General features: G+C 44.2%; 2 protein-coding genes across 10 annotated transcripts in view; both read right to left on the bottom strand.

The window, feature by feature from the left end:
* Positions 1–86: 86 nt before the first annotated feature.
* Positions 87–23397, bottom strand: LOC118226470 (CD276 antigen-like). 5 transcript variants are annotated; one of them, XM_035416133.1, is made up of 5 exons: positions 9178–10084; positions 8830–8882; positions 7364–7723; positions 6708–6989; positions 87–641 (listed from the first exon to the last, which is right to left on the bottom strand). In XM_035416133.1, the coding sequence occupies exons 2-5, from the start codon at positions 8849–8851 to the stop codon at positions 514–516; spliced, it is 792 nt and encodes a 263-aa protein (XP_035272024.1). In that variant the 5' UTR covers positions 8852–8882; positions 9178–10084; the 3' UTR covers positions 87–513. The 5 variants fall into 5 exon arrangements, with proteins under 5 accessions (XP_035272024.1, XP_035272031.1, XP_035272016.1 ...); XM_035416140.1 differs by having other exon boundaries at positions 9490–10084; XM_035416125.1 differs by lacking the exons at positions 8830–8882; positions 9178–10084 and adding an exon at positions 23012–23397.
* Positions 18535–27730, bottom strand: part of LOC118226432 (CD276 antigen-like) — a 40803-nt gene continuing 31607 nt past the window's right edge. For 2 of the 5 annotated variants that reach the window (XM_035416059.1, XM_035416078.1), the window contains exons 2-5: positions 22959–23011; positions 21278–21691; positions 20606–20887; positions 18536–18828 (exon numbers count right to left, since the gene is read on the bottom strand). In XM_035416059.1, the coding sequence (XP_035271950.1) occupies positions 18653–18828; positions 20606–20887; positions 21278–21691; positions 22959–22980 (894 nt within the window). In that variant the 5' untranslated portion in view covers positions 22981–23011 and the 3' untranslated portion in view covers positions 18536–18652. Of the gene's footprint in view, positions 18829–20605; positions 20888–21277; positions 21692–22079; positions 22234–22958; positions 23012–27730 lie in introns of those variants that run through there. The other 3 variants (XM_035416043.1, XM_035416068.1, XM_035416051.1) reach the window with 3 other exon arrangements.

Genomic DNA, 27730 nt, shown 5'->3' with positions numbered 1-27730 from the left:
TTGACCGCCATTTTCGCTCTAATTTTCTAGTAGACTGCTTCAGGGCCCGGGTGGTATCGTTGTACCATGGAGTGCAGTTTTTCCGACTAGGGTTTCTTCTTTTAAGGGGGGCAACAGCATCAAGAGTGTTCCTGAGGGTAAGGGTTAGCTGGTTAGTCAATTGGTCCAGTGCAACTTCATCAGCATTTTCATCAGCCTTTTCTTCTGTGGAGAGGAATGACCCCAGAAGCATAATTATATACTTTGGAATAACCCCAGAATTTACTGATCGGCTGTAGTAATGTCTAGGCTCTGATACAGGTGGATTGGATGCCTTAATATTAAACATAATGAGGAAATGATCTTATAGTATAGGGTTATGAGGTGCGACGGTAAGATTTACCACACTAATACCATGGGACAGAACTAAGTCTAAGGTATGGCCACGGTAGTGAGTAGGGCTCACAAACATTCTGTACAAAACCAATGGAATCAATAATAGAGGCAAAAGCTGTTCCTAGGGGGTCACCGTTTTTATCCACGTTGCCTTCCGATCCTCTTGCGTTGGACGCACAGGATGGCCGCCAGTACCAGACACAGCAGGCAGAGAACGCAAATGACCGGGATGGTCACTCTGGTCCCATTTACAGGGTCACAGGGAGCTGAAACACACACACCAAGGCAGCTCAACTGTAACAAGGCGAGGCCGTTCAAATGTAACTGACACACATACCAAGGCCGTTCAAATGTAACTGACACACATACCAAGGCCGTTCAAATGTAACTGACACACATACCAAGGCCGTTCAAATGTAACTGACACACATACCAAGGCCGTTCAAATGTAACTGACACACATACCAAGGCCGTTCAAATTGAACTGAAAACAGGCCATTGTTCTCACTCTCTCTGCTCAACGGCCATTATCTTATTAAACAAAATAATGAACCAAAACACCTAACCCAGCTGTATTTCTGTGCTGACATGGCACAGATAGAAGCTTTCCCAAGGTATTCTGTGTTCAAAATTCAAGGATGCTGTCGCCAGTTTTCAAGAAGCTTGTGAGTAATGGAATGATCTCAAAACAGTCATTAGATAGCGAAGAGGAACAAACATGTTTTTGCGTGGGAAACTAGTAATTTAAAACTTCCTGGATTCTTGTTTGGAGCAGGAACAGCAATAAAAACTGGGCAGTTTCATAACACACAAGCTCCACACTGAGTCACACAGCGTCAATGTGTAGCCATTTACTAATATGATTGCACTTCAGGCGGGAAAATAACCCGTTAAACCAGAAAAATTACCGAGTTGTCTTTATCGCAACAGAAACGGACACCGTTACGAAACGTTAAGTACGTCACAATGGATATAATAGCTGTTTTAGAATGTCACTGCGTTACCCGGACCATTTTTGCAGCCCGGATAAAAATTGGCGTGACACAGCCACAATGGCAAAAATAAAACAGTTATTTTTTCCTCCAGAGGGGCGGCTCAGACAAAGAGGGCAAATGGGCTGTTGCTCGGGCAACTTTAGCCCGGCTTTGTGCACATCCTTGATACACGCCCATTTCCTAACCGCTGACAAAGAGCACTTTGATCTCTGCCGTTGTCACACCCAGGAGATATCTCAAGTGATCCGTGTTCAAAACACACACAGAAAAACAAAACACACACAGAAAAACTGTTACTATTGTAACCTGCTGGACTTGCCAAGCAAGTCGCCCGGTGGAAAGAAAAAAAAAAAACCCATGTGCTCTGCAATCCGAGACTCCTGAGATCTTCGCGCAGGAACTGGATACCCGGCTCATCTTCAGTTTGTGTTTGGACTTTAATTTTCATTAAAACATCAAAGGTGACACATCAAAAGTTAAACGGGTCAAATCGACCCGTCCGGACCATTACTGTACGTTAAACTTAGCGCTTGCTCTCTATCCAGAGCAAAATTCATTTTATAAAGGATAAACAGTGAAGTGGAGACAACGTTTTCACAGCCTAAAACTTTTTAAAAAATAAATAAATAAATAAATAAATAAATAATTTGCCTCCCAATTCGGGACAATTCGGGAGCGGCCCACGTGCGAACCGCCCTGCCGTTTCGGGAGAGCTGGGTGAGCTCTCTCCCCTCTGAAACGCCGGCTCTTTTGGCCGTCGCGCAGCGGAGTCAGGGGCCCTTTCACACGCGGCCCGGACCAGCAGCCAGAGACAGTGCACCCATATCATCCGGCGAGGGTTCCCCCCCGAAAGCGATGAAACCTAGCGGACCGAACCGAACCGTCCCGTGCCTTGGGGTGTTGCCCCCCTAGTGCGTCGCCACGTCCGCAGCCGCCCTCGACTTCTTGGGAAAAACGTGGGGGAAAACGCCAACGGAAATTAACTGAATCATTGATGTGAAGATTCGCCAAATCCCAGCGGTCTGTGAGATTTATTGGACCCCGTGACCTTTTGTGTGGGGAAGGTGACTGGGAAAGGTCACACTATATTTTAAACATGAAAACATGTAAACAGAAAAGAGAGCTGCTCCTGCTAACTGATGATAATTTATTTTAATGTTCACCCTATTTTTCAGGTGAACGAGTGGTCGTAAATAAAGCTTCGGTTATCTCAATATAAATTCCGCATCTCGGCAGAAAGGAAAAGGAAGAAATATTTTATATATAATCTACAGTTCAGATCTCTAAAGGCCACCAGTACAAGCATGCCAAAGAGCTTTCTGTTGGGCAGGTCCTAAAGGAATCTTTGTTCATTTCAAACCTTATTCTTACAGTTACGAATGAATGATTTTCTGTATTCATAAAAGGGCAAGTTCAAATAATTAAAAAAATGTAAATAGTTGAAACTGTCAACCAGATCAGCCATCCTTCAGGTGGAAATATACAAGTAAAACAGAAGGAAAATATAATCTGAATATTTAAAAAAAAAAACTAAATTACAAATAAAATTTATGTAAATTACATTTCAAATAAACTGATAACAAAAACTCAATAAAAGTCAAAACATAAATATAACAGGAAAACATGTAAAAGAGATGAAAAAACTTAAAACCCTCAGGTTTTCCTCCCACAGTATAAAGGCATTCAGATAAGTCTAATTAGAGACTCTAAATTGCCCATGAGTATGAGTGCGTGAGTGAATGGTGTGTGGGCCCTGCGATGGACTGGCAACCTGTCCAGGGTGTACTCCTGCCTCTCGCCAAGTGCATTCTGGGATAGGCTCCAGACCCCCCCCCCCCCATCTCTACTTGGCTACACCTGGCTGTACCTGGTTGTGCTCATCTCTACTTGGCTGCACCCCCAGAGGGACCCTGGCCAGATATAAGCCGGTTAGATAACAGATGGATGGGCGGGATTTAAAATTCAATTCAATTCACTTTTATTTGTATAGCGCTTTTAACAAAGGAGCTTTGTCACAAAGCAGCTTTACAGAGAACCGGCCCCCAAAGAGTAAGCCTAGGGCACGAGTGGCAAAGAAAAACTCCCTGACTGATAGCAGGAAGAAACCTTGAGCAGAACCGGACTGCCGCGGGCAGGCACCGGTTTGTTATGGAAAATCAACAGTGGCAGGTGATGCCCAGCTGGTCTAGCTGGTCTAGGGCTGGAGCTCCGGGCCAGGGGGGGGGGGTGCTCAGCAAACTTGGGCTAGAGCTGCGGGCAGGTGCCCAGAGCAGAGGAAAACGAGAAAGAAAAAAAAAACCCTGGTAGGGAGTTCAAAAGGTAGATTAGCAAGCAGAGCAGAAGAGACAGAGGTGCCTGCGTGCAATAAGGAAAGCCCTGGCAGAATAAGGCGATGGCAGCATAGGGAAACAGAGGCAGGGGCCAATGCAGGCTTGAGACAGTCATCACCAGACCATGACCGGTTCAGCTTAACACAGCACTACCAAGCACGATAGGAGAAGGCTCTACTACCTATGGTACATTTAGCTATTCTAGGAAGGAGGCCTGCACCCTGCGAACGGAGTGTTCGTGAGGGAATATAAGGAAGAAGTAAATCATTTAAGTACAAAGGGGGAAGCCCATGTAAGGCTTTAAAGGTAAGAAGTAGTATCTTATACTCTATTTGGAATTTAAAAGGCAACCAGTGAAGCAATGCCCTTTCAGAGAGGAATTTGCACATGCAGACAAAAGAGCATTGCAGTAATCTAATCTTGAAGTAACAAAAGCATGAACTAGATTTTCTGCATCATGTAAGGACAATATCTTCTGAATTTTTGAGATATTTCTCAAGTGATGAAAAGAAACCCTAGAGATGTTTTAATATGTATATCAAATGCAAGATCTGGATGAAGGGTAACACCAAGATCTTTGATTACAGCACTTCAAGTAATGGAGATTCCATCAATGTTAAGCATATAGGAAGACAGTTTGCATTTCAGGGACTTGGGCCCCACTACCATTATCTCGGTCTTATCGGAGTTTAGCAAGAGAAAGTTTTGGGTCATCCATTCCTTTATGTCTGTAAGACAGGCTTTGATCTTTGACAGCTGGACAACTTCATCAGGTTTAACTGATAGATATGTACATTACATTACATTACAGGCATTTAGCTTATGCTCTTATCCAGAGCGACGTACAACAGGTGCATTAGTTCAAGGTGCAGAGGTGCAAAAGAAACACACTAGAGTGAAGTAAAGATCATAGTGCCAGAAGTGACCACATAGATCAGGACTCCAACCTTGTAGGGTAACCTGTTCAGCAAACAAACCAACAATCCTGCCAAGTACAAACTAGCACTGAAATCACATTTGCCTAATCAGAATCAGACAAAAACAATCCTGCCAAATAAAAACTACCTTGATCGTATTAGCCTAACTAGGTACATTGAGCTTAACTATAGGCTAGGGAGGAGTGGGGAGAGGTGCAGCCTCTCCCCACTCCTCCCTCTGGATACATCCAGAGGATCAACTGGGTGTCATCTGCATAGCAGTGGAAATGAATGCCATGTTTGCGAATAACTTGTCCCAGGGGGAGCATATAAAGAGAGAAGAGCAAACGCCCAAGCACAGATCCTTGTGGTACTCCATATCTAACCCTGGATTGATAAGAGGTATCATTATTAAAATGCACAAATTGATATCGTTGATATTGATATGCTGTTTTGAAATGACATTTTCTAGTATTTTAGAAAGGAACGGAAGGGCAGAGATAGGCCTGTAGTTAGACAGGTCAGTCACATCCAAGTTTGGCTTCTTAAAGTAATAATCTCAAAGATTTATTAAAATAAATGTCTTTTAAGTCACTACCTATCGCTGCATTGGGTAACACAATGGTGATTGAGCCTATTTTTATATTAATTTATACTATTATTATTATCATAATTCATGATTAAAAAGCTTGGTGTCTGTGGCGACATTCCTGGGAAAAAATCACAAGCGGCGCACAGTTGGTGACACGTTTTTCATCACCCATCAGTGGTTGGTCCGCCAGAGAGGGTAGGCGGAACTAACGCAACAGGCTCGCTCTTCAACTCACTTGTGTGTGAGCGGCGTACTGTTTTTTCCGGTGTCTGCATGCATTACAATAACAGAGAAAGGGGGGGTTGGGGGAGTTACGGAACCTTAAAAAGTTTTTGTGTATCATGAGAGGTCATATTATTTGTTGATGTAGATTTCGTATTACATTTAATGACAATGTAACTTTACTAAATTACATAGCTATTTGCACAGCTAATGCTAGCTACCGGACCATGACAACATTCGTTTAGACAACGTTGCGCACAATATCCATCTCTCATATCAGGTAACGTTGCGTTAGCTAGCTAGCTAGCTAGCTAATGTAATTAACACAATCTAATGTCGGCTAACAATTTAAAAAAAAAATGCTAGCTAACGCTTCCGACCGGTACCGACCTCGCAAACCGTTTCTCGAATGCAATGCTACCTTGTTGCAACGTTGCAGTGTAGCTAACTTAAGGCCAGTTCAGATCAATGATTCGCAACGAGACTGGGTGCAACTTGCAAAATTCCAAGACGACTGATTGTAAACGTTCTAAAACTGCACTTGGCAATTTGACAAGGACGGTCTTTTAAAACCTCAGGGCAGGCAACGGCTCTGCTACTAGCCAGTTCACACCGCTGTAATTTTCTCTGCAACATTCTAAAACCGTTTCGCCTCGTTGCGAATCATTGATCTGAACTGGCCTTAACGTTACCGTTATTTACATTGCCATCGAGTTCATCAATATATTATAACGATTGGAATAAGCTGGGGTATGTGGAGCAGAGCCGGGTCTGATTTCTGAAGATGTCATGCAGGAGAAAAATAAAAGAATACGGCAGTATGGATTAGCATTGTTATTATTTTATTACGCTTCCTCATATGTTCCTTCAGCCTTTATGCCCTTTTTGATGAAATCTCCTTTGTTTTTGTTTTATTCTTCTTGTTCTGATTGCTAATTTAACACCCAGCTCAGCTTTATTCTCTAACAGTTTAGCTAGCAAAACTGGGATAGGGTCTAGAAGACAAGTAGAAGATTTTGAGGAATTAACTATGGCATTAAACTCCATGAGATCTATTGGAGCAAAAGAGTTCAGATAGGCCGCCCGTCCTTCTGAAGATTCTGCATCTGTGCGTTGAGCGGATAGAAGGGCAGACCCTATATGAGGGGTGGTAAACTCCCTGACTGATAACAGGACGAAACCTTGAGCAGAACCGGACTCAGAGGGGTTACCCATCTGCCCATCTGCCGCGGGCGGGCAGGCACTGGTTTGTTGTAAAATGTGAGCAGGTTTTTACCCAGACTGAGGCAGACGGGCCTCTCCAGCACCTGTCCCAGGGCGGCGTTCCTCAGGGTGAAGCTCAGGTTGACTCCGGGACCGGGGTCCTTCAGCGTCACGCTGGTCCTCAGGGACAGGAGCCCGTCCTCCCCGGGCCCGGACAGCTCCTCCCGGGCAGTCAGGTTGCGGCCCGCGGAGTCGGTCCACTGGACCTGGGGCGCGGGGTACCCCTCGCTCTGATACTGCAGGCTGATGTTGCTGGGGTGGACCTGGATGTTGAGCTTGGGCTCGGTGTAGAACGCTGCCCGGGGGAGGGGGGGAAAGCACCTGAAGTTAGTGAGATTTACTGGGGGTGGGGGGGGTCATGTGCATTTAATGCAGTGACATGTTGCAGTGAGTCATAGAGGGCGTCTGAAGGTAATTAAACTGTTGCTGCAATACCGGGAGAAGTCTGTTGATTAAATTTCCATGAATATTGACAGAATACTTTCACTTTGCCAGATATGTCTGTCTGTGCATGGCTACACCTGGCTGTACTTGGTTGTGCTCATCTCTACTTGGCTGCACCCGGCTGTACCTGGTTGTGCTCATCTTTACTTGGCTGTACCTGGCTGTGCTCATCTCTACCTGGCTGCACCTGGCTGTCTGCCGTTCTGGGACAGGAAGTTGTCTCACCCGCGTACTCCAGCTGCACCTCCGCTTTGCCATTTCCCTGCAGGCTGTCGACGGAGCAGAGGTAGCGCCCGGAGTCCTGCGGGCCGACCCGGTCCAGCTTCAGAGAAGCGTTTCCGGCGCCGAGCAGGGGCCGGAACATCGAGGTGCGGTTCCGGTAGCGGGCGTTCTGCTTGTCCAGCTGGTCCTGCCCATGATAGAAGCTGTGCAGGACCAAGTTGTCCTCCGCTGTCTGCCACGTCACCACCAGGCCCTCCAGACTGTTGCTGGGCGCGTAGCTGCACCCCAAAACCACCGGCCGGCCTCGCACCGCCAGCACCCTCCGCTGCGGGACGCTCACCTCAAAGGCAGCGAGAGACGACCCTGCAAAGGTTTTTTTTAAAAATAATTTAAAAAATGTTTTAGTGAAATGGTGCTCAAGTAGTAACACATCACATGAGCTGCTGAACGGATTTCATTTACTGGATATTTTCTGCCATGAAAAGTATGGCGTCAATTTAACGCCAATAATCAGCGCGAGTAGATATTCACTGCGCGAGCACAGAACCACTTTCACGCACGCAAATGTCAACACCGAGAGTAAAAAAATGAGCCACACTGTACGCAATGACGAGTTTTTCTATGCAGGAAAGAAACCGTAAATTATGGTTATTCATCACACTGACACCTCTTACTCCCACCCAACAGTCACAGAGAAATCCAAGTCCTAAAACGACTGCCTCAAAGCCTTTTTTCGGCTGACCATTTTCCCCCTCAGTGTGTGTAAAAAGCAGGATTCAGTGACGGCAGGTGGATTCGAAAAACACAAGTTACCCCTTTGGGGGGGGCGACTATTATTGGTTGAAATACATGATGCACAACGATGAAACCTTTGCATTCGCATCAGAGCTGAAAGAGTCGTTTTACATTAAACACAGCTAGGCTATTACCGATTAGATTTCCCTTGCAAATATGCACGCCTGTAGGCTACTTGTGGGAACATGATATCAACTGCGAAATCAAACGTGCAACGACATTTCCACATAGTGCTTTTAAGCACCATCAAGCACATGGCATGCATGACCATCCACGTCTTTAAGATACGCAAGTTAATGAACTCTTAATTCACTTGTCAATGTTACAGGCATGTACAAACATCATACAGCTATTCGAACGCTATTCCGATTTCTGTGGAGGGGGGACTGTCCAGGGGGAACGCTTGATAAATATTTCCCTCGAATTAGTAGTAGGCTAATCATATCCCCCAAATTACTTAAATCGTTCCCTCGAATTAGTCATTCACTCGCTGAAATTATTCGCATTCCCAACATAAAACGAAATTTAGCTATCATACCACAGATAACAAAGAAACCGACAAACAGTCTACAGCTATCGCAATCTCGGTAATTTTACTTGGGCAACTTTCAGTACGTTTCATTAGTTAGCCTTGTATTTGAGTGTAGGCTACGTCTCAAAAAACATTTGTTCACCTTCCGTTAATAGGCTTGCCATGGGAAATTTCAAGTCCAAGAAGGAAACTTACCTGTAAAACGAAGTACAAAACACACAGTTACCAGGAGAAACATGCTGAACGAGCACAAAGAAATAGCTCATGGACGTCGGATCCAACGGCACCAAGTATAAACAAACGTACGAAGGTTAGGAATTGCACTTAAAATAAAGTATTTGGAGAACAACGTAGGCTATAGTCATGTACATAAATATAAACTGCTTGAAAACGCAGCAAATTATACAAATGGTTTACAAAAAAAAAAAAAAAAAAGAGATGAACTAGCCGTATTCCTCCAGGATCATTTCCAATTACATTTGGTATTCACCTTTCAGTCACTGATGCAAAGGGCTAGTGTTTAGACCAACCAAAATAAAGCCGTAGGTAATTATAAGCATCAGGTATGCATAGGCGCTCGAGGTGGAAGTGCACACACACGCACGCAAGCACACACAAAGTCGAATGCCTGTGCTTTGACGGTCCGTCATATCGAAACTATGCTCGAGACCGCAACTCAATCCAAGCTGTGACCATTGTTTTTACCATATTGTTTTGGATTTATTGACGTTTGTGGTCTGAAGTTCATAGGCGAGCTACTTGCTGCAAAAAGTAAAAAATAAATAAAAAACACGATTTACCCCCCTTTTTATATCCAAATTTCGGAAAGACCAAATGTTCCGTGTTTATCCCCATAGTTCCAACTGTTAATGTTAATTCAGCAGCGCGAAAACAAACACGCGCTCTTAGCCTAAGCGCGCGAAGTTGGCGGTTCCTTCTTTTTCCTTGAACGACCTAGACTGTAGTCATGTACGTAAATATAAACTGCTTGAAAACGCAGCAAATGACCAAGTATAAACTCACGTATGAACGCACTTTAATATAGATGAGGAATTGTGCTTAAAATAAAGTATGAGAACAACGTAGGCTATAGTCGTGTACATTAATATAAACTGCTTGAAAAAGCAGCAAATTATACAAATGGTAAAAAAAGACGAACTAGCCATATAGGATCATTTCCAATTACATTTGGTGTTCAAATTTCAGTGTATTACAAAATTAAAATGGTGTGGCACAATCCTACTTACACATTCTCCTCAAAATGAGACATCGCCTACACGATGAGTATGGGCTAGTGTTTAGCAGCCAAAAGAAAGCCGTAGGTAATTACAACAGGTATGCACAAGCGCTCGAGATGGATTCCATTTTTAAGCGAATGCTTGTGAGCACATGCAAACACACAAAGTCGAAGTCTGTGCTTGCTGCCACACACACCATCATGGTCCATCATATTTAAACTATGCTCAAGACCGCAACTCAATCCAAGCTGTGACCATTGTTTTGGATTTATTGACGTTTGTGGTCCGAAGTTCATTGGTGAGCGACTTGCTGCAAAAAGTAATAAATAAATAAATAAATAAATGAATGAACGATTTATCCATTTTTTATACTCAAATTATGTAGGCCTAGTGTCGTGATGACTGCGTGATGACGTGTTCACTGAGACTAAACAAAAAAAATGAATGCTGTTTTGTAAATGGTTTACTCTTGTGATCAAAGCGTTGATATGAGACAGAGTTCTGAGGCTGTTCTGTAGTAAGCTACTATTACTGTGACCAATAAAATAACAAAACATTGAGGTTGGCTGTGATAGTTAAACAGCTGGGGCCCGCCCACCCCTTCAGACGGCCCTGCTCATAGTTCAGCAGCGCGAAGACAAACACGCTCTAATAGCCTGCACGCAGTGGCGCAGCAAGGGTGGGTGCAATGCACCCGAGCGCCACATCAGCGGGGGCGCCAAAGAGCATATGAAAAAACTGACACTCTCAGGACTAACGTTAGGAGAATAACGATAGTTAACGAACGTTACCATCATGGATGGGAGAAAGAAGCCTTCGGGCGCCCAAAACCGAAAAAGAAAAATGAAAAGACAGGATACAGAAAGAAAGATGAGAACATCACTGTCAAACTGGATAACCAAACCAACATTACAGAAGGAGCAGGGTGATCAGAGCAGTTCAGAGTCCAGTCAGAGCTTAGCAAATGGAGGCGGGAATACTAACGTTAGGTAAGCAAGCTGACTAAAGTTAGCTAAGGTTAGCTAGCAACTGAAAGATAGTTTGAAAGAAAGTTTTCATACTAATAAATAATAGGTTGCTGTGGATATAGCTGAAGTAACGTTAACATCTGGCGGTGATAAACAGGCTAACTGAATGCAGGACTGGTGGAAAGAAGTTAGCTAGCTAACTTAACCCGCTCTTTCCTCCAGTCCTGCATTCAGTTGACTTTAGCCTGTTTATCACATGGCTAGCTAACGTTAGCTATCGATAGCTAAATGTGAATAATGCTCTGCTGATAACAAACCAGCGATTACTAACTAACGTTAGTGTATCACACGATGACACATAGGTTGCATTGCGTGTTTTTAAAGAGGTGTTAATTCGCTTAATTTATCAATATCCCCAGCCAGGAACAGAGCAGAGAGGGTGCTGATGCCAGCATTATCAGTGACGGAGTGACAAGTAATGCTAGTGGAGACTCGGACGACGCTGGCAGGTAGGCTGTTACCAGGGACATAAGGGCTCCGATGAAAAATAAAAAACAAAACATTCTTTAAAACAGTCTTCAACATATGCCATTTTTGGGGACAAAATCGGCCATTTCAAAAAGTGGTGGGGACATGTCCCCAGCGTCCCCAGTGTAAATGACACCTATGGCTGTTACCTAAAAAGCTGATTACATAATCGATAATCTTTCACTTTCATTCCTATTTTGATCGTGAATGCAAGCGCAGTTGCATTTGATCCTATAATGATTGTGATGTATTAAAAATAAAAAAGTAAATAAATCTGTTTTATATTGATCAACACTGTTTTTTTCGGGGGGTGGGGCGCCAAGTTGCGTCTTAGGTTGTTGCGCCCCTGCCTAAACGCGCGAAGTTGGCGGTTCCTTCTTTTTCCTTCGAAGTCAATCGGTTAACTTCAGGCTTGAGACTGGCCAGGAGAACACTTTACCTGTATCTTAAAGGCAAACTGCGCGCGTGCTGCTTTTCCTTTAGATGTCCCGATAGCTGAAATTCCCCATCCACAGGTAACGCTGTGGCTAATGACACACGGGTACTGCATGCCGCATGATCTATATCTGTGTAAAGGTTTCAGGGTTGATTCCCGGGTAGGACACTGCCGTTGTACCCTTCAGCAAGGTACTTAACCTGCATTGCTTCAGTGTATATCCAGCTGTATAAATGGGATGCAATGTAAATGCTATGTAAGAAGTTGTGTAAGTCGCTCTGGATAAGAGCGTCTGCTAAATGCCTGTAATGTAATATCTGATGAAAAACATGTTTTAAACATACAAAAATGCCTAATTACTCACACATGTTGAGTCATTAATTCAAACTGGCAAAATCTACATTACATTACATTACAGGTATTTAGCTGACGCTCTTATCCAGAGCGACTTACACAATTTTTTACATTGTATCCATTTATACAGCTGGATATATACTGAAGCAATTTCGGTTAAGTACCTTGCTCAAGGGTACAACGGCAGTGTCCTACCCGGGAATCGAACCTGCGACCTTTCGGTTACAAGCCCAGTTCCTTACCCACTGTAAAAAAAAAATCTATGCCTGCCATTAAAAGTATTGATCTCAAAATTCCGCCACGTTACAATAAACAATATTAGCCATTTTACCTCACACAAATTAAACATGCTGTGTTCTAAAGCATTGCTAACCAATGTTTCCTAAACTGTTTCAAGTAACTTGGCCCTATGTGTACAAGCATGTGGTACATTAATGGGGCAAAAATGTGTGGATAGGTTTGCAGGAGTCAAGATTGATTTAAGAGGCATCAATATGTTGAATTTTTATCTGTATTAATTAGTTAAAAAGCCGGTTGAAATGGCAACCATGCTGCCACGACCGCACGTCGGTGTGCCAGCTGAGTACGGGAAATGACCAGACCTTTGCCAAATTCCAGGATTTCTGCCCTAGTAACAATTTTTGGTCTCCTCGCCTCCTCGAAATAATGACATCATAAACATGCAACCTCGAAGGACTGTGCTGCAATGCTTGAAGAATAAGCTCCATAAAAACCCCAACCTGAGGGAGGTTTGCCATATGGAAAGTGGGAAACTACCATCCAGTGGGGAGCTGCTGTTTGGAACCGTCCAAATAAATACGCCCAAGGTTCCCCCAGCTCTGCTATCAACAAAAGGGCTCGATTCTCCGCTGAGCGCTCTCCTTCACAGACCACGTTCCTCAGTCGTATTCAGAAAGGGCTGGTGCATCTGCAAGCCTTTGTTTCAACTGAGCAGGTGCACACCTGATTCCACTAATCGACTACAACAGTCTTTGCCGAGCGTGCACCTTCGATTGGTAGAATCAGGTGCAGTCACGGCTTGGCTGGAACAAAAACCTGTGACAGTACGGGTGCTGGGACCCAGGCGCAGAGTGGGGGGGGGGAAAAAAAAAAAAAAAAAAACACGAAACTCAAAGGGAAAATTAAAAGATTTTACTAACACAAAAGAAGGCAAACACAAACAGGGAACAGGCAAGGCCACAAAGGGCAAAACAAACTCAAAACATTCTTAAGAACAAAAAAAAAAACAGAACTACACTAGTACGGAAAACAAACGGCAGAAACGCACAGAAACACACAAGCGGAAACAAAGTAAGAAACACAAACCGGTCAAAAACATAGGCGGGAACAAAACAGATCTCAGGAACAAACACAGGAACAAGAAAATGAAAAAATCCAAAAACACCAGAACACCAGGGCATAGGCACGAACACATGGATTATGAACAAACAATCAGAACGAACCACAAGCAGGTAAAAGAACGCAGGCAGGTATAAATGGTCTGAACATACATCGGTAACAAACACAAGCAGGGCAGAACACGGGAAGGCAGAGCACAAGGGAAGGTCAAACAAAACACAAATCAGGAACAAAATACAGGCAGGTACATACGGTTTTCAAACAGAATTCAGGAGCAAACACAAGAAGGCAGGTACATGAAAGTCAGGAAACAAACACAAGGAACCAGCACCTGAGTCAAGCGAACAGAGAACTTAAATAGACAGGGGTAACAAGACACAGGTGAACTCAAAAAGCAATCAAACCAGAAGGATAAGGATAAGACACAGGTGGGAACAATGATGGGATAACGAGACAATGAAACAATCATACAATTAACAGGGGGGGAGCAGGGCACAAAACAGAAGTGCCGCCATCTGGCGGCCCAACAAGGGAAACACAGACAGGAAAACAGGACCATGACAAAACCTGCACAAACACCGAACCTTTCTGGATAAGACTGAGGTCTCCTGCTTATTAGAACGTTATTGCACGTTCCAGGGTAACAGTTTGAGAAATTTGATCCTTAAAGAGAAAAAAAACATTTTTTTTTTTTTTTTTTTTTACATACATCCACTCTACCTTTATTTCGGAGTGTACAAAATAAATGTTCATTTTGAAACAAGTTTTGATGTTATATGACTATTCTTTCTCAAATAAATAGCTTATTTTACTTCTAAAAAAATGAGGTCTGTAAACTATAGCTATCAGAAAGAAGTGTAAAACTTGTGATGACTGGAAATGAAGCTGGTTAAAAGGTTTAATGCAACATTAGGTGAAAATGTATGCTTTATTACTGCTTTATAAATAGTTAAAACGGACTGCCCGATTTAGGAGCAGAACAAAAAGAATAGAAACGGCACAAAACACAACCCAAGGATTAATTCAATTCAGTCTTACTTGTGTAGCATGTGTTTTTTTGGAGAAATGGAAAGTCTAATGTACCAGGGAAGTGTCTTCAAGGACTCAAGGACAAAAAAACAGCAGCGCTTTGTAAGTTTTTTCAACTACTGTAGTCACAAAAAGCTTTGGCCACAAAAGTTTAACAACAGATTATCAACAGGGGTGTGTATGTAGCTGCCAGAGAGAAGGAATGAAAGGCCTACAGCGGGGATCAGCAACTGAAGGTCCTCGAGGGCCGAGAACTGCTGGTTTTCCACCCTCCCTAAATGGTAAATGGACTGCATTTATATAGCGCTTTTATTCAAAGCGCTTTACAACTGATGCCTCTCATTCGCCAGAGCAGTTAGAGGTTAGGGGTTAGGTGTCTTGCTCAAGGACACTTCGACATGCCCAGGGCGGGGTTTGAACCGGCAACCCTCCGACTGCCAGACAATCGGTCTTACCTCCTGAGCTATATCGCCTCCCTTTGCCTGGGAGTCAGGTGTGAAGACAGTCTGGTTGCTGATGATCCCTGACCTACAGTATAATCAGTCGATGTAACTATACCATAGGACCAGGGGGTGTCCAGCTGAATCCCACAGGGGGACACAGTGTCAACAGGTTTTTGTGGGTTCCTTTCAATCGGCTGCCAATCAAGGCCTTGAGGAGAAGGTGTGCGGATCCCTTAGCCAATCAGACTGGAGTCTGACACCTGTGCTGTGATCTGGACAGTGAAGGATTATGACAAAGTTCAGTCAATCTAACTTTAAATATGTGATGCAGAGCATAAATGAGCACAATAAGGTCAGGGTAACATTAGAATCAGACGCATAACGGGCATGATGTGTACATAAATTACTAGACGAGTATAAAAACATTAATTTCATGTATTTAGCTCGCACCCCCTAGGGTCACCGTTGCTCTTAACTGGCACGGGTGGGATGTTTCGCCGCCAGCCTTCTTGCGCAGCTTGTCTCTGGTCGACCGTCTCCGTTCCGTCAGAGGATCATCAGAGCCTACACACCAGCCAGACCTCTCCGTTCTGCCACCCCTGGACGCTTGGCACCTCCCCCTCTTCGTGTCTGTACTTCCCGCTTCCGTCTGCTGTCTGTCCTGGCCCCTCGCTGGTGGAATGACCTCCCCGTGGCGGTCAGAACAGCAGAGAATCTGACTATCTTCAAACACAGACTAAAGACTCATCTCTTCAGGCTGCACCTCTCCCCACCCCTCCCTAGCCTATAGTTTAGCTCAATGTACCTAGTTAGGCTAATACGATCACGTTCGTTTTTATTTGGCAGGATTGTTTTTGTCTGATTCTGATTAGGCAAATGTGATTTCAGTGCTAGTTTGTACTTGGCAGGATTGTTTGTTTGTTTGCTAAACAGGTTACCCTACAGCAGGGGTGGGCAATTATTTTTTACATGGGGCCACATGAGAACAAGAAAATATTATGGAGGGCCGGACCAAAAGGCTGGACAAAAGTCTGCATAATATTAATTGTTTTGATTAGTTGGTAAGACTGGTAAGAGTATAAGTTAAAATTGAGCAATGAAAAAGAGAGGTTGTCTTAGGAAAAATGACATTTACTCAATAAAATTTCCTAAAATAATGGTTAACAAAATGTGAACATTTGAACAGTTTTTGATTCATTACATTAGTGACCATTTTCAGCCAAATTCAGTAAGATACATCATATTAGAAAAATAATGATGCCTACATTTGTAGTTAAAACATTTTCACTTGTCACTCATTCTGCGTTTTTCAGTTTTTTCTTGTTCAGTGAGAGAAATCTAGTCTCTGTTGGTCTTTAACAAGTGCATCAAAGTCAGGGTGAATGTTTGAGGTTGAGATGCGAAGCACAGCTGACAGATGATCATCAGTGAGAAAGGATCTGTATCTGGACTTATTAAACTTCATCACTGAGAATGTTTGTTCACATATGTAGGTAGATCCAAAGAGAACAAACATCTTCTGAGCATGTCTCCTCATGTTTGGAAACTTCTCTTGCTTAAGAGAAGAGTAGAATTGCAGCAGTGGTTGTGACTTAAAGTGCTCTGTGAGTACTGCATCAGACTGCAGGTCAATGAGTTCCAGCTGGACATCACTAGGCACATCATCCACATTGCAGGTAAATGGAGAGGAAATCAAGTGCATTTCACTCTCCATTGTTCTGAAATCTTTAAATCGCCTTGAAAACTCATCATGCAGTGCTCCTAACATGGATGAGTACCTGCGGAGGTTATCATCTGATGGTGTGACTTCTTTCAGGGTTTGCATGTGAGTAAGATTGTTGCTCTCCAGTTGCCTCGAAAGAAACTGTAACTTCGTCATGAAAGCCTTCACTAGGTTGTGCATTTCATGGATGAAAAGGCCCTTGCCTTGCAGTTTGGTGTTCAGTGCAGTCATCAGTGCGGTCACATCAACAGCAAATGCAAAATCTGCCATCCACTTCTCATCTGAGAGCTCTGGGATGTCTCTGCCTTTCTTTTCACAAAACTCTCGGATTTCTGCTTTCAGATCCCAGACTCTTTTTAGCACTTTACCCAGACTGAGCCATCTCACAGCTGTGTGATAGCTGATATCAACATGTTCTGTCTCGTGCTCCTCTAAAAGTGCAACAAACTGCCTGTGATTCAATGCTCGTGCCCTAATAAAGTTAACTATTTTAGTTACAACATCAATCACATTGTCAATTTTAAGCACTGACTTGCACAACACATGCTGATGTAAAATACAATGCAAAAATACTACTTTCTGATCTGCGTTGTTTTCAGTCACTTTATCTTGCAAACGTTTCAACAGCCCGACATTTTTCCCTGTTAAATTTGGACAACCGTCCGTTGTAACACCCGTCAGTCTGTCCCATTTCAGTCCCAGCGTGTCCATGCATGCATTTACCTCCGTGAACAAATCGCTCCCCGTCGTTGTCCCTTTCATTGAGCGCATTGCTGCCAGCTCCTCTGTAATCTTGAAGTCCGTTATCCCACGGACAAATACAAGTAGCTGGGCTGTGTCACGGACATCACAGCTCTCGTCCAAAGCCAAAGAGAAAAAGTCAAAATTTGCCACATCACGTTGCAGCTGAAGTTCCAAATTTACCGCAATGTCCTCGATCCTTCTTGTCACGGTGCGCCTGGACAGCGGGACGTGCTCAAAAGCTTCTTTTTTTTCAGGACATAGTAGGGCTGCAGAGTCCACCAAGCACTCTTTTACGAACTCGCCCTCTGAGAATGGCTTACTGTTTTTAGCGATTTTGTGGGCAATTACAAAGCTGGTCCTGGTTGCTGCATCCCTGGATGTGTGAAGCTTTGTAAAAAATCCTTGCTGTTTTTGTAGCTTAACGACCAAATCTTCCGATATCCGCGCCATTTCAGCATTATTCAAGTTTTTATATGTCTCTGAATGTTTCGTCTCGTAATGCCGACTCAAATTGTAATCCTTTAACACTGCAATCTGGTTCCCGCAAACCAAACACACCGCTTTACCTCTGATTTCAGTAAACAAATACTTTGCAGTCCATGTCTTCTTGAAAACCCTGCATTCAGCGTCTACCTTTCTTTTTTTAGTTGACATTTTGGGGGTGAAAGTCGTCGAGACAGCTAACGTCCATTCAGTAACACGCACAGAGCCGAAAAGTTTTTTTAGCAGTTTTTTCAGCTCTGTGGTAACACGCATCACGTACGTACCTTACGTCCCTATGCACTACGTAAAATAAAATAAAAGCCATGCACATTTAATCCACGTATGAGGTAATAAGAAAATACGAAAAAAAAAAAAAAAAAGTTTATTTTGTAATTTCTTATGAACCTTACGCGGGCCGGTCAGAGTCAACCAAAGGGCCGCATCCGGCCCGCGGGCCGTAAAATGCCCAGGTCTGCCCTACAGGGTTGGAGTCCTGATCTATGTGGTCACTTCTGGCACTACGATCTTTACTTCACTCTAGTGTTTCTTTTGCACCTCTGCACCTTGAACTGATGCACTTGTTGTATGTCGCTCTGGATAAGAGCGTCTGCTAAATGCCTGTAACGTAATGTAATGTAATGTCTCCACCCCCCCCCAGGGTCACGCGGAGGTAATTGTTTCCGAGCCGTTGCAGTATGCCATCGGCATTCTGTTCCTCTTGCGTCGGAAGTACGCGAAGGCTGCCAGTCCCAGACACAGCAGCAGCAGGCAGAGAAAGCAAATGAGTGGGATGGTCACTCTGGCGCAGTCTGTGCAATGCCCAATGTCATCGGAAGCTGAAACACACACACCAAAGCAGTTCAAATGTAACTGAAAACACGCCAAGGCAGTTCAACTGCAACTGAAAACAAGGCAAGGCCATTCAAATGTAACGGAAACAAGTACCAAGGCCATTCAAATTGAACTGAAAACACGCCATTGTTTTCACTCTCTCTGCTCAACGGCCATTATCTTGTTAAACAAATGAACCAAAATACCTAACCCAGCTGTATTTCTGTGCTGATAGCTTTCCCAAGGTATTCTGTGTTCAAAATTCAAGGATGCTGTTTTCAAGGAGCTTGTGAGAAATTATATGATGTCAAAATAGGCTTTAGTTAGCAAAGAGGGAAAAAAAACATGTTTTTGTATAACGCACTAGTAATTAAATTTAAAACCGCCTGGATTCTTGTTTTTGGAGAGCGAACAGCAATAAAAACGGGGCAGTTTCATAACACACAAGCTCCACACTGAGTCACACAGCGTCAACGTAAAGCCCAAATGCGTGTGTCCGACATTAAACATTCCACAACAGCGTTCTTTTGTGGAAAACTGCAGGTCGGGGCATCGGGAAAACTCGGACAAACAGCCATTATCCCTTTACCTTCTGCAGGGCAGAGATTTCTCCCTTCTTCACATTCCTTCACTCCACATTCCCACAGTTCAGTTGCCTAACAGACACGCTGCTCCAAGGTCTAGCCGGTTACGCTGAACTATACACAGCCATTTCCTAACCGCTGACAAAGGGCACTTTGTGGTCTCTGCCCTTGGTACACCCAGGAGACAAAACGCACGCAGGAACACTGTCGCTGTGGTAACCTGCTGGATTTGCCAAGCAGTGCGTCGCCCGTAGGAAAAAAAACCCCATCTGCTCTGCAATCCGAGACTCCTGAGATCTTCACGCAGGAACTGGATACCCGGCTCATCTTCAGTTTGTGTTTGGACCTCTATTTTCATTAAAACATCAAAGGTGACACATCAAAAGTGAAACGCGTCAAATCGGCCCGTTCCAACCATTACTGTACATTAAATTTAGCGCTTGCCCTCTATCTAGGACAAAAGGATAGAAAGTGGAGGTGAAGTATTCACAACCCAACACTTAAAAAAATTACATTTTGCGCCCCAACTCGAGGCTGCATATATGCCCCAATCTGGAGTGTCCAACTGCCTGCAACCGCAGTCGTGAGCGACCCGTGTGCGGACCACCCCTGCCGTTTCGGGAGAGCTGGGTGAGCTCTCTCCCCTCTGAAACGCGTGCCGTCCAAACAGCGCAGAGGAGCCGGAGGCCTTGCACACAGCGGCCATGAAACCTAGTTGACCGAACCGTCCCGTACCCTGGGGTGTTACCCCTTGTGCGGAGGGGGTACCGGCACGGTCTGGGTTCGAACCGAGACCGCGAAAAAAACTAAATTACAAATAAAATGTATGTAAATTACATTTTAAATAAAGCGATAACAAAAACTCAATAAAAGTCAACACATAAATATAACAGGAAAAAACATGAGATGAAAAAACTTAAAACCCTCTGGTTTTCCTCCCACAGTATAAAGGCATTCAGATAAGTCTAATTAGACTCTAAATTGCCCATGAGTATGAGTGTGTGAGTGAATGGTGTGTGGGCCCTGCGATGGACTGGCAACCTGACCAGGGTGTAGTCCTGCCTCTCGCCCAGTGCATGCTGGGATAGGCTCCAGACCCACCTACCCCACCCCCACCCCCACCCGAGACCCTGGCCAGATATAAGCCAGTTAGATAACGGATGGATGGGCGGGATGTAAAATGTGAGCAGGTTTTTACCCAGCCTGAGGGAGACGGGCCTCTCCAGCACCTGTCCCAGGGCGGCGTTCCTCAGGGTGAAGCTCAGGTTGACTCCGGGACCGGGGTCCTTCAGCGTCACGCTGGTCCTCAGGGACAGGAGCCCGTCCTCCCCGGGCCCAGACAGCTCCTCCCGGGCAGTCAGGTTGCGGCCCGCGGAGTCGGTCCACTGGACCTGGGGCGCGGGGTACCCCTCGCTCTGATACTGCAGGCTGATGTTGCTGGGGTGGACCTGGATGTTGAGCTTGGGCTCGGTGTAGAACGCTGCCCGGGGGAGGGGGGGAAAGCACCTGAAGTTAGTGAGATTTACTGGGGGTGGGGGGGGTCATGTGCATTTAATGCAGTGACATGTTGCAGTGAGTCATAGAGGACGTCTGAGGGTAATTAAACTGTTGCTGCAATACTGGGAGAAGTCCGTTGATTAAATTCCCATGAACATTGACAGAATACTTTCACTTTGCCAGATATGTCTGTCTGTGCATGGCTGCACCCGGCTGTACCTGGTTGTGCTCATCTCTACCTGGCTGCACCTGGCTGTACCTGGCTGCGCTCATCTCTACCTGGCTGCACCTAGCTGTGCTCATCTTTACTTGGCTGTACCTGGCTGTGCTCATCTCTACGTGGCTGCATCTGGCTGTACCTGGCTGTGCTCATCTCTACCTGGCTGCACCTGGCTGTCTGCCGTTCTGGGACAGGAAGTTGTCTCACCCGCGTACTCCAGCTGCACCTCCGCTTTGCCATTTCCCTGCAGGCTGTCGACGGAGCAGAGGTAGCGCCCGGAGTCCTGCGGGCCGACCCGGTCCAGCCTCAGAGAGGCGTTTCCGGCGCCGAGCAGGGGCCGGAACATCGAGGTGCGGTTCCGGTAGCGGGCGCTCTGCTGGTCCAGCTGGTCCTGCCCATAATAGAAGCTGTGCAGGACCAAGTTGTCCTCCGCTGTCTGCCACGTCACCACCAGGCCCTCCAGACTGTTGCTGGGCGCGTAGCTGCACCCCAAAACCACCGGCCGGCCTCGCACCGCGAGCACCCTCTGCTGCGGGACGCTCACCTCAAAGGCAGCGAGAGATGACCCTGCAAAGGTTTTTAAAAAAATAATTAAAATTTTTTTTTTTGTGAAATGGTGCTCAAGTAGTAACACATCACATGAGCTGCTGAACGGATTTCATTTACTGGATATTTCCTGCCATGAAAAGCATGGCGTTAATTTAACGCCAATAATCAGCGCGAGTAGATATTCACTGCGCGAGCACAGAACCACTTTCACGCACGCAAATTCCAACACCGCGAGTAAAACAAGCAGCCTCGCTCGCGCAGATATTAACTGCGCGAGCACAAAACCACTTTCACGCACGCAAATTTCAACACCGAGAGTAAAAAAAATGAGCCACGCTGTACGCAATGACGAGTTTTTCTGGGCAGGAAAGAAAACGTAAATTATGGTTATTCATCACACTGACACCTCTTATTCCCACCCAGCTGTCACAGAGAAATCCAAGTCCTAAAACGACTGCCTTAAAGCAGACTGGCTTTTTTCGGCTGGCCATTTTCCCCCTCAGTGTGTGTAAAAAGCAGGATTCAGTGACGGCAGGTGGATTCGAAGGACAGAAGTTACCCCTTTGGGGGGGGGGTTAACTATTATTGGTTGAAATACATGGTGCACAACGATGGTCCTTTAAACGGTCATTACAACGTTAGCGGGGCGAAGGAACAATAAACCGTGGCTTTCGCATCAGAGCTGAAAGAGTCGTTTTACATTAAACACAGCTAGGCTATTACCGATTAGATTTCCCTTGCAAATATGCACGCCTGTAGGCTACTTGTGGAAACATGATATCAACTGCGAAGTCAAACGTGCAACGAAATTTCCACATTGTGCTTTTAAGCACCATCAAGCACATGGCATGCCTGACCATCCACGTCTTTAAGATACGCAAGTTAATGAACTCTTAATTCACTTGTCAATGTTACAGGCATGTACAAACATCATACAGCTATTCGAACGCTATTTCGATTTCTGTGGAGGGGGGCCTGTCCAGGGGGAACGCATGATAAATATTTCCCTCGAATTAGCAGTCCGTTCACTCGAATTAGTAGTAGGCTAATCATGTCCCCCCCAATTACTTAAATCGTTCCCTCGAATTAGTCATTCACTCGCTGAAATTATTCGCATTCCCAACATAAAACGAAATTTAGCTATCATACCACAGGTAACAAAGAAACTGACAAACAGTCTACAGCTATCGCTATCTCGGTAACTTTACTTGGGCAACTTTCAGTACGTTTCATTAGTTAGCCTTGTATTTGAGTGTAGGCTACGTCTCAAAAAACATTTGTTCACCTTCCGTTAATAGGCTTGCCATGGGAAATTTCAAGTCCAAGAAGGAAACTTACCTGTAAAACGAAGTACAAAACACACGGTTACCAGAAGAAACATGCTGAACGAGCACAAAGAAATAGCTCATGGACGTCGGATCCGACGGCTCGAGGCTGCTAACCACATTTTTAATGGAGCTGGAGCTGATATGATTCACCAAATATAAACAAACGTACGAAGGTTAGGAATTGTACTTAAAATAAAGTATTTGGAGAACAACGTAGGCTATAGGCATGTACATAAATATAAACTGCTTGAAAACGCAGCAAATGATACAAATGGTTTACAAAAAAAAAAGATGAACTAGCCGTATTCCTCCAGGATCATTTCCAATTACATTTGGTATTCACCTTTCAGTCACTGATACAAAGGGCTAATGTTTAGACCAACCAAAATAAAGCTGTAGGTAATTATAATCATCATGTATGAACAGGCGCTCGAAGTGGAAGTGCACACATACGCACGCAAGCACACAAAGAATGAGAACAATGTAGGCTATAGTCATGTACATTAATATAAACTGCTTGAAAAAGCAGCAAATTATACAAATGGTAAAAAAGACGAACAAGCCGTATAGGATCATTTCCAATCACATTTGGTGTTCAACTTTCAGTGTATTACAAAATTAAAATGGTGTGGCACAATCCTATTTACACATGCTCCTCAAAATGAGACATCGCCTACACGATGAGTATGGGCTAGTGTTTAGCAGCCAAAAGAAAGCCGTAGGTAATTACAACAGGTATGCACAAGCGCTCGAGATGGATTCCATTTTTAAGCGAATGCTTGTGAGCACATGCAAACACACAAAGTCGAAAGTCTGTGCTTGCTGCCACACACACCATCATGGTCCATCATATTTAAACTATGCTCAAGACCGCAACTCAATCCAAGCTGTGACCATTGTTTTGGATTTATTGACGTTTGTGGTCCGAAGTTCATTGGTGAGCTACTTGCTGCAAAAAGTAATAAATATATAAATGAATGAACGATTTATCCCTTTTTTATACTCAAATTATGTAGGCCTAGTGTCGTGATGACTGCACGCAGTGGCGCAGCAAGGGGGGGTGCAATGCACCCGAGCGCCACATCAGCGGGGGCGCCAAAGAGCATATGAAAAAACTGACACTCTCAGGACTAACGTTAGGAGAATAATGATAGTTAACGAACGTTACCATCATGGATGGGAGAAAGAAGCCTTCGGGCGCCCAAACCCGAAAAAGAAAAATGAAAAGACAGGATACAGAAAGAAAGATGAGAACATCACTGTCAAACTGGATAACCAAACCAACATTACAGAAGGAGCAGGGTGATCAGAGCAGTTCAGAGTCCAGTCAGAGCTTAGCAAATGGAGGCGGGAATACTAACGTTAGGTAAGCAAGCTGACTAAAGTTAGCTAAGGTTAGCTAGCAACTGAAAGATAGTTTGAAAGAAAGTTTTCATACTAATAAATAATAGGTTGCTGTGGATATAGCTGAAGTAACGTTAACATCTGGCGGTGATAAACAGGCTAACTGAATGCAGGACTGGTGGAAAGAAGTTAGCTAGCTAACTTAACCCGCTCTTTCCTCCAGTCCTGCATTCAGTTGACTTTAGCCTGTTTATCACATGGCTAGCTAACGTTAGCTATCGATAGCTAAATGTGAATAATGCTCTGCTGATAACAAACCAGCGATTACTAACTAACGTTAGTGTATCACATGATGACACATAGGTTGCATTGCGTGTTTTTAAAGAGGTGTTAATTCGCTTAATTTATCAATATCCCCAGCCAGGAACAGAGCAGAGAGGGTGCTGATGCCAGCATTAGCAGTGACGGAGTGACAAGTAATGCTAGTGGAGACTCGGACGAGGCTGGCAGGTAGGCTGTTACCAGGGACATAAGGGCTCCGATGAAAAATAAAAAACAAAACATTCTTTAAAACAGTCTTCAACATATGCCATTTTTGGGGACAAAATCGGCCATTTCAAAAAGTGGTGGGGACATGTCCCCAGCGTCCCCAGTGTAAATGACACCTATGGCTGTTACCTAAAAAGCTGATTACATAATCGATAATCTTTCACTTTCATTCCTATTTTGATCGTGAATGCAAGCGCAGTTGCATTTGATCCTATAATGATTGTGATGTATTAAAAATAAAAAAGTAAATAAATCTGTTTTATATTGATCAACACTGTTTTTTTTCGGGGGGTGGGGCGCCAAGTTGCGTCTTAGGTTGTTGCGCCCCTGCCTAAACGCGCGAAGTTGGCGGTTCCTTCTTTTTCCTTCGAAGTCAATCGGTTAACTTCAGGCTTGAGACTGGCCAGGAGAACACTTTACCTGTATCTTAAAGGCAAACTGCGCGCGTGCTGCTTTTCCTTTAGATGTCCCGATAGCTGAAATTCCCCATCCACAGGTAACGCTGTGGCTAATGACACACGGGTACTGCATGCCGCATGATCTATATCTGTGTAAAGGTTTCAGGGTTGATTCCCGGGTAGGACACTGCCGTTGTACCCTTCAGCAAGGTACTTAACCTGCATTGCTTCAGTGTATATCCAGCTGTATAAATGGGATGCAATGTAAATGCTATGTAAGAAGTTGTGTAAGTCGCTCTGGATAAGAGCGTCTGCTAAATGCCTGTAATGTAATATCTGATGAAAAACATGTTTTAAACATACAAAAATGCCTAATTACTCACACATGTTGAGTCATTAATTCAAACTGGCAAAATCTACATTACATTACATTACAGGTATTTAGCTGACGCTCTTATCCAGAGCGACTTACACAATTTTTTACATTGTATCCATTTATACAGCTGGATATATACTGAAGCAATTTCGGTTAAGTACCTTGCTCAAGGGTACAACGGCAGTGTCCTACCCGGGAATCGAACCTGCGACCTTTCGGTTACAAGCCCAGTTCCTTACCCACTGTAAAAAAAAAATCTATGCCTGCCATTAAAAGTATTGATCTCAAAATTCCGCCACGTTACAATAAACAATATTAGCCATTTTACCTCACACAAATTAAACATGCTGTGTTCTAAAGCATTGCTAACCAATGTTTCCTAAACTGTTTCAAGTAACTTGGCCCTATGTGTACAAGCATGTGGTACATTAATGGGGCAAAAATGTGTGGATAGGTTTGCAGGAGTCAAGATTGATTTAAGAGGCATCAATATGTTGAATTTTTATCTGTATTAATTAGTTAAAAAGCCGGTTGAAATGGCAACCATGCTGCCACGACCGCACGTCGGTGTGCCAGCTGAGTACGGGAAATGACCAGACCTTTGCCAAATTCCAGGATTTCTGCCCTAGTAACAATTTTTGGTCTCCTCGCCTCCTCGAAATAATGACATCATAAACATGCAACCTCGAAGGACTGTGCTGCAATGCTTGAAGAATAAGCTCCATAAAAACCCCAACCTGAGGGAGGTTTGCCATATGGAAAGTGGGAAACTACCATCCAGTGGGGAGCTGCTGTTTGGAACCGTCCAAATAAATACGCCCAAGGTTCCCCCAGCTCTGCTATCAACAAAAGGGCTCGATTCTCCGCTGAGCGCTCTCCTTCACAGACCACGTTCCTCAGTCGTATTCAGAAAGGGCTGGTGCATCTGTAAGCCTTTGTTTCAACTGAGCAGGTGCACACCTGATTCCACTAATCGACTACAACAGTCTTTGCCGAGCGTGCACCTTCAATTGGTAGAATCAGGTGCAGTCACGGCTTGGCTGGAACAAAAACCTGTGACAGTACGGGTGCTGGGACCCAGGCGCAGAGTGGGGGGGGGGAAAAAAAAAAAAAAAAAAAAAACACGAAACTCAAAGGGAAAATTAAAAGATTTTACTAACACAAAAGAAGGCAAACACAAACAGGGAACAGGCAAGGCCACAAAGGGCAAAACAAACTCAAAACATTCTTAAGAACAAAAAAAAAAAACAGAACTACACTAGTACGGAAAACAAACGGCAGAAACGCACAGAAACACACAAGCGGAAACAAAGTAAGAAACACAAACCGGTCAAAAACATAGGCGGGAACAAAACAGATCTCAGGAACAAACACAGGAACAAGAAAATGAAAAAATCCAAAAACACCAGAACACCAGGGCATAGGCACGAACACATGGATTATGAACAAACAATCAGAACGAACCACAAGCAGGTAAAAGAACGCAGGCAGGTATAAATGGTCTGAACATACATCGGTAACAAACACAAGCAGGGCAGAACACGGGAAGGCAGAGCACAAGGGAAGGTCAAACAAAACACAAATCAGGAACAAAATACAGGCAGGTACATACGGTTTTCAAACAGAATTCAGGAGCAAACACAAGAAGGCAGGTACATGAAAGTCAGGAAACAAACACAAGGAACCAGCACCTGAGTCAAGGGAACAGAGAATTAAATAGACAGGGGTAACAAGACACAGGTGAACTCAAAAAGCAATCAAACCAGAAGGATAAGGATAAGACACAGGTGGGAACAATGATGGGATAACGAGACAATGAAACAATCATACAATTAACAGGGGGGGAGCAGGACACAAAACAGAAGTGCCGCCATCTGGCGGCCCAACAAGGGAAACACAGACAGGAAAACAGGACCATGACAAAACCTGCACAAACACCGAACCTTTCTGGATAAGACTGAGGTCTCCTGCTTATTAGAACGTTATTGCACGTTCCAGGGTAACAGTTTGAGAAATTTGATCCTTAAAGATAAAAAAAAAAATTTTTTTTTTTTTTTTTTAC

This window comes from Anguilla anguilla, chromosome 1 (assembly GCF_013347855.1).
Source record: "Anguilla anguilla isolate fAngAng1 chromosome 1, fAngAng1.pri, whole genome shotgun sequence".
In the NCBI taxonomy this organism is placed as follows: domain Eukaryota; kingdom Metazoa; phylum Chordata; class Actinopteri; order Anguilliformes; family Anguillidae; genus Anguilla; species Anguilla anguilla.
Note: the sequence above shows the minus strand (reverse complement) of the source record. Positions and strands in the feature narration are given on the sequence as shown.

Coding starts and splice junctions, on each gene's coding strand:
- LOC118226470 (XM_035416125.1), bottom strand. CDS start 23,054: ATGTTTCTTCTGGTAACCGTGTGTTTTGTACTTCGTTTTACAG. Junction 6,990..7,363: donor GGTGCAGCTGGAGTACGCGG/GTGAGACAACTT, acceptor TCCCCCGGGCAG/CGTTCTACACCGAGCCCAAG. Junction 642..6,707: donor GCCCGTCTGCCTCAGTCTGG/GTAAAAACCTGC, acceptor TGTGTGTTTCAG/CTCCCTGTGACCCTGTAAAT.